Raw genomic sequence first — 11,568 nt, forward strand, 5'->3', positions numbered from 1 at the left:
TTTTCTTTCAATCATAAAAATATGTTTTTATTTGGTATATTATCATACATCTGTGTTAGTTTTTATCTTATCAGTAAATTTTATTGGTCAGAATTTGATCGGCTAGAAATGAATTGTAATATATACATATAATTAATATATAAATATGATATTACTAAAATATCCTTGATAATGACTTACAAAATATATTCTAGTTGATCAAATTTTAATCATTTAACACTACCCTTATCTAATATAGTAAGCTTATACAAATATATACAGTATACATATTTATTCTAGAGCTCGATTGGTTCAAGTAACAATGAGGTCATCGAATCCTTGATTTCTCCATCGGCCTCACTGTATCTATCTATACCCCTGTAGAAGAACTGCACCGTTCGATCAAGGTTGATCGCGCAAATCTTGAAGTTTTCCTCGAACAGAGTTGTATAATTCATTCGATCCCCGTTCATGGCTCTCCAATTTGCCATGATCATCTCCTTGATCATCTCCCGAGCCTCTGCCTCTGACACATCTTTCTCCTGCATCAAACAGTACTGGATGGCTGAGCAGTCATCACTTTTTTCCGTTTCAACCTGCACATGCAATTACTTATTAATTAATGATAGAATTAAAATGAAAGAAAAAAAAGATGAGACATTAATTATATATATACCAGATCATTGTAGAGGCGAAAGTTCATGGAGGACCACTGTACAAACTGTGTGTAAGTGCTGAAATTTTCCAAGTCTGATTGGGTTACGTATGGGCTCATACAGTAGGCATGAGTGAGGATGATATGCCCTGATGCCGACATCCATCCATTCTCCAAATACTCTTCGACTGTGGGCGTGTACTTCTCGTGAGACCATTTAGCTTCCAACAAAAAGGCTTTGCAGAGATCACTCCACTGCATATATCGAACAAAATAACTAATTATTTAATCAATAGTTATGTTTTTCAGTTAATAAGAACTAAATTTAGTATTGGTGAAAGTGAGTAAACATATTACAGCTCTCTTTAGATATGGCAGCACGTTGAAGCCTTTTTCTTTGACCACTTCATAAGCTGCTTCGTTTGCTGTGTTGAAGACGGCCAGAAAACAGAGTTTCATGTAATCAGGGAGTCTGTCGATCGCAATAACATCCCACCTGAAATTTATCAATTATTTACGAGCATGCATATATCAAAATCAAACATTTATCATCTATGAGTGGAGAATTGGAACTAGATCGATTCACTATTAATTAATAGAATTACCTCTCTATTGCATCTGTGAATATCTCAAGCTCTTCCAAGTTTCCGTAGACGTCATAAACATCATCCAGCAGTGCGATGAAGCAATTGGCTTGGGCCTCTGTCTCTCTAAAACTCCAATATTCTGGTTCAAAGGCGCATCCAACGGTCCACAAGTAGTTGGCCATCAACCTGTCTCTGAAAAATGGCAGGCGCTCTGCAAGTCCAAGATCGGACCACCATCTGTTCCTCCAACATTATAATATATATAATATACGAGCGCTGCTTTAGAATTCGCGATTGATGCATGCACACGACTACAAACAATATTATTAATTAATTATAATACCTCGAAAGTTTGCTGAGTTCTTTCTTGTGCGTATCCTGAACCTTGTTGAAGTCCAATTTAGCAAATTCTAAAAGTACAGGATTAATCATACTGCACTTGTCATTGTTGCTTTGGCTGCAGAATTGTATGAACCATCTGGTGTGTAATCTTTCCAACCTCCAGTTCAATGGGAGCTCCAACGCATGGGCCACTTTCTGTTTTAGACCAGGTTCAGGAATGGATCCTTGGTCGTTCAGGATATTTCTCAAGTTCTGGGTGGTGAAATCCCTGGTCTCCTGCAGTATCACTTCCCCCTCTTTGCCATAAAAAGCCGCCTCATATAAACTCAGCATTCCTTCAACGGAAACTTCGATAAACTGGCCTTTCTCATCCCTGAATCTCTTGAAGATATCTGCATGCATTAATAATTCAGTCATTATATCATTAATTTGTCCCAGTTAATTAATGACAATGAATTGTTAAATGAATATATATTAATGTATACCGTCTGTGATTGAGAAACCGTTTTGTCTAAGAAGTCTGAAGAGAAGTGCAGTGGCATGGACGTCGTCAGTATCCTTCAACTGCAAGCTAATTATGTCTTCTAATGATCCATGAATACTAGTTAAAGCATCTTTAATGTCGTCTTTGAAATGATAAGCCACTCCAAGTTGTTGCAGGTGGTCGATCAGCCGGAGCTGCTCTTCCACTTCCTTCTTCTCACATATTACTTCTCTAATTCTCTCTTTCAGTAGCACTATTCTCGTTGTCTGATCCTTCTCCTCCACCTTTAACAAATTAAATAATGTTTTGAATATTTGGATTTAATTGCAATTAAAAGAAAAAACAGAGATGTTGAGATAGGGAATAGTACTGACAGGAGAGTTAACGATGAGTGGCTGTATGTAGTCATTGCTCCACGAGTTGGGCTGGTAATGAGTACTCGATCTTCGCAACGCCGGCGATTGCATGTCGGCCGTGCAATGGATGAGCGGGGAGCATGGCTTCTCGGTGGTGATGGATCGCCGGAGAGCACAGAGCTTTGGGTCAAAAGGGATGTATGATGGTGCCACAAGATAATTAGTAGACATGATTAAAGTCATGGCTGCCAGATTGTTACGTTGGAGGCTTGATGCATGCATTGCATAGTATTCAATTCTTTATATAGATAGAGCAGAGGAAGAGGAACAAGTTTAATGTATGTAAAACGGTAAACTTGTCCATCAGGTCGTGAAACAGATGCATGGCGGCGTTTGTCATGTCCAGAAAAAGATGAACAAGGAAATTAAACTATATATACATGTGAAAAACGATTTCCTCTGGAATCTCATCTAAATATAAATTTCAAAGTTTTTTTAAATATGAATATAAATGAGTAAAATACATTTATTCTTTCTATCTTGAATGCAACCATTGATTCTAAATATAGAATCTGAATAATTAATATTCATTAATATATATCGAAGAGTATCTTTATTTTTTCTATAAATACCTTTTTCTATATATATCTTTCTCTCAATTATATTAGGTTGTCGCACAAGCAAGAATGTTGTTATTTAATATCTTAAAGAAAATGATTAATCATTTCTGCGGCTCTTGTCATCCACTCAATCGAATTTGTAATTTGTTATTTAAAACGTGTTAGGAAGGTGATATTTAAATGATAATAAATAGAAGGAAATATCGAAAAATAAGAGCACCAACAAGGTTAACCTTCAATATGACCACACATTGGTAAAACGAAAAATATCTAATAAGAGTTAGAAAGCGACATCGCCCCACCACTCATTATTTTTCAGAAAAAAAAAACGCGAAAACATTTTAAAATTAATCATTATTAAGTTAATAATGTTAGGATCGTACAAGTTAAAGGGAAGTACGAAATAATTTTGATCGTCTGTCTCAATTGCGAGATCGTCGTTTGGATTTGTATAACGAAATACTTAATCAAAATTGACGTCACATATATAACACTTTAGTTTTATTTGGTATTCATAAAAGATTTTATTTGGTATTCATCTTTTAAGATGATTAGTGTAAGGACTAGTTCTAGCTATATCTATTACTACTTTTCTTGAATATTTTCCGAGAAAAAGTGGAGAATTCTCTTACAACTCTTTCATAATTAATACAACAAAAAAACAAATACAATGAAAGAAACAACTTCATAAGAATCTCACTTTTGATCCTTGTTGATTGCTTTGGAATGTCTTTTGTTGGTCTAAAAATGCACCAGCACTTTATTCTCAAACCTCCAAGAACCGGTAATAAAAATCTCCTTGAAACCCTTCTTTTAAACTCTTTAGGTCAAAGTTTATTTCTACCTATCAATTGACTGATCTTACTCATCCGTCAATTGATATGGTCGTCGACATTGTTCCTAACGTTGAACGACCTCTTAAGTCTTAATCTTATAAAATCTACTTGATTTTGTTGATTTAAAAATCAGTCGACTGTTAAATCTGATCAATCGATTGATAATAATTAATCGAAATAACTTACTTTTGTTTAATTCCATATCGATATCATTAGTCGAGTCGAATAGTTAAATAAATTAACTTTTGTTTGATTTCTGAGCTACAGTAGTCGACTAATATTAATCATTAGTTGATTAATATTATCAGTCGAGTCGAACAATCAACCGTTGATTGTACTATAGCAATACTATAACACATTGTAGCAATCCTTTTTTTTTAGTTTTACGATCGTTAGTTAATTGATACACCTTATCAATCGACTAATACTCCTGTTTTAACTTTACCAAACCTAAATTCACTACAAGAATTTTTGCATTCAACAACACCCAATAGACAACGCTTTTTAATAAAAACGTTGTCGTTCTTTGTTTTACAACGCTTTTAGTGAAAAGCGTTGTCTATGGTATTTACTTTTTATTAAAGACAACAGTTTTTAATGAAGTGTTGTCTTTAGTGTTGTTGTTTATGGTCAAAGACAACATTTTTTTAAAAAACGTTTTTTAAAGTGTTGTGTATGTTTCCCCTAAACTCACTTAAAATAAATTCGCAGCCCTCGCTTTGCTAAACTCTAAACCCTCAACGCGCGCGCGCCTTCTCCTCACCACTCCTCTCCACGAGTTCTCCTCTCCACTCCTCTCCACGAGTGCCTTCTCCTCTCCTTCTCCTCTCCACGAGTGCCTTCTCCTCTCCTTCTCCTCTCCACGAGCGCCTTCTCCTCTCCACTCCTCTCCACGAGCGCCTTCTCCTCTCCTTGCCGCGTGATCTCCTCTGAACCCTAATCTCGACCCAAACTCCTCACGCAAAACTCCTCACGCCGGCCCAACTCCTCCAAGTCGAGATCCCTAATCTCGCATTTCCCCATCTCCTCAATCAAAGTCAGCTTACCCTTCCTAATCTTCTCACGGCTCCTCAACTCCTCTGAACCCTTCGATCTTAGTTCCTTCCTCGCAGAGCAGATTCGAGAGTAGGAGGAACGGAAGAAAGAAAGGTAAAATTTCTTCCATCCCTCTAGAATAAGATTTTGTTTATTTTTTATTATTTTCCGAACTAGCCATTTTGCCGGATTCATACTGCATCAATTTTCCCCCTTCCCTGATTGTATTTTCTCATGATTTAATCTGGAATTTTTAAACGTTTAGCTATAGACTTTGGCAGTAGGTATTAATCCTTAAAAATAGCATGAAGCATATAACATGCTATCCTTTTTTCTCAAATTCAGTGTGAAGCTGTTGCCAAGTTGTAGATATTATTCACATTCCAGCCTTTCTTTGTCGTCAGGTATAATGTGCAGCTTGAAATTAATCAATCTCTAGTGTTATTCTACTATTATTTTTATTGTGTACCCTTAATGCGCAGAGAATATCTCTCATTTTTATTGTATCTAAAACTTGTGTTCTGCATTATCTCATCTTAATTCTGGGCAGTGACTTGTGCCTACTCAGTTTGTTGAATTTATATCAACTACTATTGCTATATTTATGTCACTTGCCTTCTAAGAGCTTAATGGCTTAAGTATGATTTAATACATCATGCACTATTGCATTGAGTTGCTTATGTTGATGTCCCTTTGAGGAAGTTGCAGATTCTCAAGTGCTAAAGAAACAAAGTTGCTTATTATAAGTTATAATTGAAGCATTTTCCTGGAATGGTTTCATTTTTCAACTAAAGGTTAACATGTTTCAATAGAGAATATGTTTTGGTGAATGCTCCAATATTATATGACTCTACAATTTATACCAAGGCAAAAGTACCTAACTACCTATACGTAGACTCTAACAAACATGTACATATGGATAATATAGATAACTAGGTTATCTCCCCAAGTGAGAAATTTGCTATTGGGATTGCATTTTGATGAGAAACCTGTATGGTCAAAAATTTTCAAGTAGAAATACAATTTTGATTAATTGTTTAAATATTTTGTTATAGTTTCACACTATTGTTTGTGTTAATATTTTTAGGTATTAGCTCATTGTTGATTGATTAGTTATAAAGAATGGACAAAGATTGGATGTCAAAGGATAGACTATCACGTGAATATGAGAATGGAGTTGAGTCTTTCTTGCAATTTGCAATGGAAAACACTAATGATCCGAATATGGGAATATCTTGCCCATGTGCAAAATGTGGCAATCTAAAGAAGAAAAATATACAAACTATCAGGGCACATCTGTATTATAACGGTATAGATATGACATATCATACATGGATATGGCACGGCAAAAGATCTACGATAGGGATTTCAGAAAATGAAAGTGACCAAGTAGGGCCAAATGAATATGTTCGTGAGGAACCAATAAATATGGTTCATGATGCATATGATAGTTATGCTGAGAATCCAACCCAATTCAATAAGCTTCTTGAAGATGCGGAGACACCTTTATATCCGGGATGCACTAAATTTACAAGGTTATCTGCAATTGTGAAATTATTCAACTTGAAGGCCAAATATAGTTGGAGTGATAAAAGTTTCACTGACCTACTCAGTTTGTTAGGAGAAATACTTCCAGATGACAATAAATTGCCTTTATCTCTATATGTTGCAAAGAAAAGCTTATCTGCATTAGGGATGGATTATGTAAAAATTCACGCTTGTCCTAATGATTGTATCTTATACCGGAAGGAGTATGAGGATTTAACTAATTGCCCTACTTGCGGGATGTCAAGGTGGAAGTTGGGAAAAAAAAATATGATAAATGAAGGAATTCCTGCCAAGGTTTTGTGGTACTTCCCCCCTATTCCAAGATTTCAAAGAATGTTTCGGAATAAAGAGATATCTAAGAAGTTGACTTGGCATGCCAAAAAAGACTTTGTGATGGATATTTACGCCATCCAGCTGATACACCTTCTTGGAAAATAGTTGATCGCAAATGGCCAGATTTTGGTATTGAGGCAAGAAATCTCAGATTGGCTATATCAGCTGATGGGATGAATCCTCATGGTTTAATGAGTTCTGTATATAGTTGTTGGCCAGTTTTAATGATTACTTATAATCTTCCTCCATGGTTGTGTATGAAGAGAAAATTTATGATGCTCACATTGTTAATTTCTGGTCCCAAACAGCCGGGAAATGATATTGATGTTTACTTAGCACCTCTAATTGATGACTTAAAATGCTTATGGGATATAGGTGTCGAAGCATATGATGCATATCGCCAAGAAACTTTTATGCTTAGGGCTATCTTATTATGGACGATCAATGGTTTTCCTACATATGGGAACATGTCAGGATGCATTGTGAAAGGATATCATGCATGTCCTATTTGATTGATGGGGTTACTTATGCTACAAAAGAGCGTGATGCTATACGAGTTGTTCAAAACTCCGGAGTCAGCTTAGTTGCAAAGACAATGCAAGTTGCAAGTGCAAAGGATAAAAATCCTATTATGTCAGATATGATTTTTTATGGAGTTATAGAAGAAATATGGGTAGTTGATTACCATAAATTTCAACTTCCAATGTTTAAATGTAATTGGGTGGAGCATAATAACGGCATTAAAGTAGATGATCTTGGTTTCACATTGGTAAACCTCAATAGATTTGGATTCAAATCTGACGCTTTTATCCTGACAAGCCAAGCAAAGCAAGTATTTTACATTGAAGATCCTGAAGATCCTTTATGGAGTGTTGTACTTGCAACACCAAACAGAGACTACTTTGAATACCTAAAGGGCGAAGAGTTAGAGGACACTGCTATCCACTATCAATGTTTTAGTAGGGGGTTACCATCAATGGATATTGACGGAGAAGATGATAATGAACCACCATGTATTCGTGAAGACTGTGATGGAAGTTGGATTGACAATATTTAATTGCTGAATTTTTGCTTTTGAATATAAGTGTGTAAACAATTTACCTATGAGGATGAATTTGTGGACAATATTAATATGTTATATTCCTCACTTTAATTCGAATCAGATATGTTGTGATGTTGCTGCAAGTTTCTGCTTTTATCTTTTATTTTTTTTCATACTGTTGTGAATTTGTTGGTGTAAATATATCATCTTGCTGTGAGTTTATGCATGTTTCTAACTAAACTTATGTTGATCAGTCTAAGTTGTTACAGATCAATGGATTCTACTAGAAAGAGTAAGAGAATAGGGCAACTTGCAAAGTTGGACAAGGGTAAAGAAGTCATTACAGCTGCCCGTGAAGAGAGTTGCGAGGGTGATAAAGTGTTGGATTCCAAAGACACTATCTCCTCAAGAACTTCTAGAGGTCGCACACAGTTGGATAAGATTACAAAGCAAAGAATGCAAGGTATTAGAAATGAGGTGTCATTCAATAATTTTGGACAACCGATAGGACCAGTTGTTGTAGCCATGCAAAGTTACATTGGTGTCTTGGCTCGGCAAAAGGTTAATATTAAATACAAGACATGGAAGCAAGTCCCAATTGCTGTCAAAGAATTAATATGGGAATCAGTCAATGTAAGCAAGTTAGCATGTTTTAACAATTATAATATTTCACTACTAATGATAGATATATTTTATGTTTGTCTTAATTAATCTTATTAATGTTTTCCACTTATTTGATGTACAGTTGATTTATAATGTTGACTCAAAGTGGAAAAAGGGATGTTTGAGGTCTGCAAACAGTAAGTGGAGGCAATACAAGACCCATCTCACCCAAAAATTTATTTTAAGCAGGCGTGACAAACCTGAGGAGTTGAATGAGCCACCTGTTGGCTTTGAAATTACAAGAGAAGATTGGCGTGCGTTTGTCATTAGTCGCATTTCTGAAGATTTCATTGTAAGATTCTAAATTTTTTCTTTTGAAACTATTCGATCATAATTCATTATGTATTATTCAAATTTGATATGTCGCTTGTTTGAAATAACTAGAAACTCAGTGATCAAGAAAAAGAGCGAAGGAAAAAAAATAGATATCCTCATCGACTCTCACGCAAAGGGTATGCACGCTTTGCTGAAGAAATTGTAAGTATTTTTAAAATATATTTCCTCTAAGAACCCTCTAATTGATTCACATTAAATTATTTCACATTTGTTATTTGATTTTTCTTTGTTGTAGGGGACTGAATTATGTGATGATAATGACATCAATAGAGCTATTATGTGGAAGAAAGGACGCGCCAACAAAGGAGGAGAGTTTGAAGGTGAAGATTTGGTGGACACAGTACACAAGATTGTAAGTAAATTTTCATGTTCTTCTGATAATGACTTCAATATATCTTCTAGTTTTCGAGAGTAAAGTTGCATGCATGCATACCCTTTGCGTGAGGAAGCCAAGGCAAGCAGTGCAATGAGGAGTTTAACAGCCATTCCTTGCATAGCTTGAATTCTCAGTACTAGAGCATGTATTGAGGAAGTAAATGGTGAATGAATGCATTGAGAGCTTAGAGGTGACGGGTTTATATAGAACAGATGTGGATTTACTAGGTATCTAGGTTTGAAATGTTCTTACTTGGAGAAGAGATCAAGTCGAAAAGTCTATTACATGCAGTGGTTTCCTTTTGCTGCAATCAATTAATGGTGAATGCATTGAGAACTTAGAGGTGATAGCTAGAGTTTCTATAGAACAGATGCAGATAAATCAACCAGGTTTGAAACGTTCTTGGCAGTAAGCAATTTGTAAGCTTCAGTAACCCAAGGGCCAGTAAAGTTGTTCCCCAGACCACTGCTCTGAAGCTTCTATTATGTTTTCCCACTTGATTGGTGACAAATAAAGCTCCTTGTCTCCTTGAGCATTCTCTTTGTGCTGTTTTAGTTTGAATATTGCATATCCTTGGTAATTATCCTTGGTAAAGTACTGATAATTCTTTTTAATGTTGCATTACAGGATGAATATATACAGCAAAAGAGGGAGGGTAAGCTGCAATGCGAAGGAGCAAAAGAGGATATTCTTACCAAGGCACTTGAAACTCAGGAATATTCTGGGCGTGTCCGGGGTATCAGAGGTCATATCAACCCAACAATCTATTTCAATGTTGGTAGAACAAGGAAGAAATATGATGTTACCCTAGATATAATCGCTGAGCATAAAAGGGAGCTGAAGGAGGCGAAGATGCAAATTTTAGAACAAGATGTACGCATCCAAAAACTTGAAGCATTAATGCATAAAAGGGGTGCATGGGACAATTCAATTGATGACAAAGGCAGTTGCTCGGTGAAGTTTCATCAGAAGAATATTGAAGAAGATGACGTACAGATTGTGGGTAAAGACGAAGTTTTACAGGTAAAATACAAGTTATAGTGATATTCATTATTATTATAGCATTATAAACTAAATATAATCAACATGTTTTTTTTTTTAATATTTTAGGGTCAATCAGTTGCATTGACATTGGAATCTTGCTCAAATATTGCTGCATATGGTACAATTGTTTGTTTCAATTGCATGGAAAAAATGCTTCATGGTATTCCATTTCCCAAGAATTGCATTCGAGTCTCCATTGATCAAGCAGTGGACAAATCCGCTCCTTTGCCATATCCAATTCCAAGTGAATGTGAAGTAATTGGTGATGCCATAGGAACTGTTGTGGCTTGGCCTGAACAGCAGATTATGAAGCAAGATGAGGTATATGAGATATTATATTTCTAATTATATTGTCACTTTATTATTATATTTCTAATTATATTGCCACTTTATTATTATTCAACCTAGCTATCTAACTTGTTTATATTTGAAATTATTAGAAGCCTAGAAGGAAGAAGATTGAACGAAAAAAATCAAAACCTACTTTGTCAACAAGTGTCCCAAGAGCATTACATATGTTATATTGTTACAATGAAGCATGCTCTAGATGGAGGAAAATGTATATCAATGTGCTTAGATAATGAAGTGTTTGATGAAGATTGTGAACTTTTTCTTGACCTTGAGGACATCAATTCTTTGTATCATTTGGAGTCAATTTCATGAAATTTGATCGTTGCCTACATATGGTAAGTAAGTTTATTTAAGCAATTTCAGCAACTTTTTCATCACATGTTTGCTTCCCAATTTTAGCAACTTATTATGGTTTATTGTTACAATTTCACCAACTTATTATGAGTGATCATTATTTTTTAATCCACATGATTGTTTTGTATCTAAATTTTATTATTTAGTATCTAAATATTATTTTCTCAGTTGCAACTGCATTGCTTTACTTATGCTGGGAAATTACTGCATTGCTTTATGTTTGCTTGGAAATTCTAATATCTAGCAAGACAGAAAATCCCTGATTTGAACTGCAAGAAGGTTACTAATATTGTTGTGTGAACAAGTTTACTCTTGAAAATTCAACTTCTAGTAATTTTCTCATACCATGTTATTCTCATTAAGTTAATAGTTCATCATTTCTATTAAGAGGTTTACTAATATCAATTGATGTGGTACACTTTACATAAATATAGCTCATTCATTTTCAACCGGCCCTTAATGTTTGCCTTCTGCCATTTGTTCTTCTAGACAGGAAGTACTTTGCTCATATCTTTTTCTTGTATATTTTTAAGTATCTTAAATGTGCTTGTCCTCAAGAAATAAAAGAATTTGCATGTATACATTTCTGGTATGTTTAATATGCAAGACTGTTCATAGTAAGTTCTC

At 35.1% G+C, this 11,568-nt stretch overlaps 1 protein-coding gene across 1 annotated transcript; it reads right to left on the reverse strand.

The window, feature by feature from the left end:
- Positions 1–275: 275 nt before the first annotated feature.
- Positions 276–2,646, reverse strand: LOC122048497 (terpene synthase 10-like). Its single transcript, XM_042610059.1, has 7 exons — positions 2,422–2,646; positions 2,049–2,331; positions 1,565–1,955; positions 1,240–1,458; positions 992–1,130; positions 656–889; positions 276–575 (listed from the first exon to the last, which is right to left on the reverse strand). Exons 1-7 carry the CDS (start codon positions 2,644–2,646, stop codon positions 276–278), a joined length of 1,791 nt encoding a protein of 596 aa, XP_042465993.1.
- Positions 2,647–11,568: the final 8,922 nt, after the last annotated feature.

Source organism: Zingiber officinale, chromosome 2B (assembly GCF_018446385.1).
Source record: "Zingiber officinale cultivar Zhangliang chromosome 2B, Zo_v1.1, whole genome shotgun sequence".
NCBI classification, from domain to species: Eukaryota; Viridiplantae; Streptophyta; class Magnoliopsida; order Zingiberales; family Zingiberaceae; genus Zingiber; species Zingiber officinale.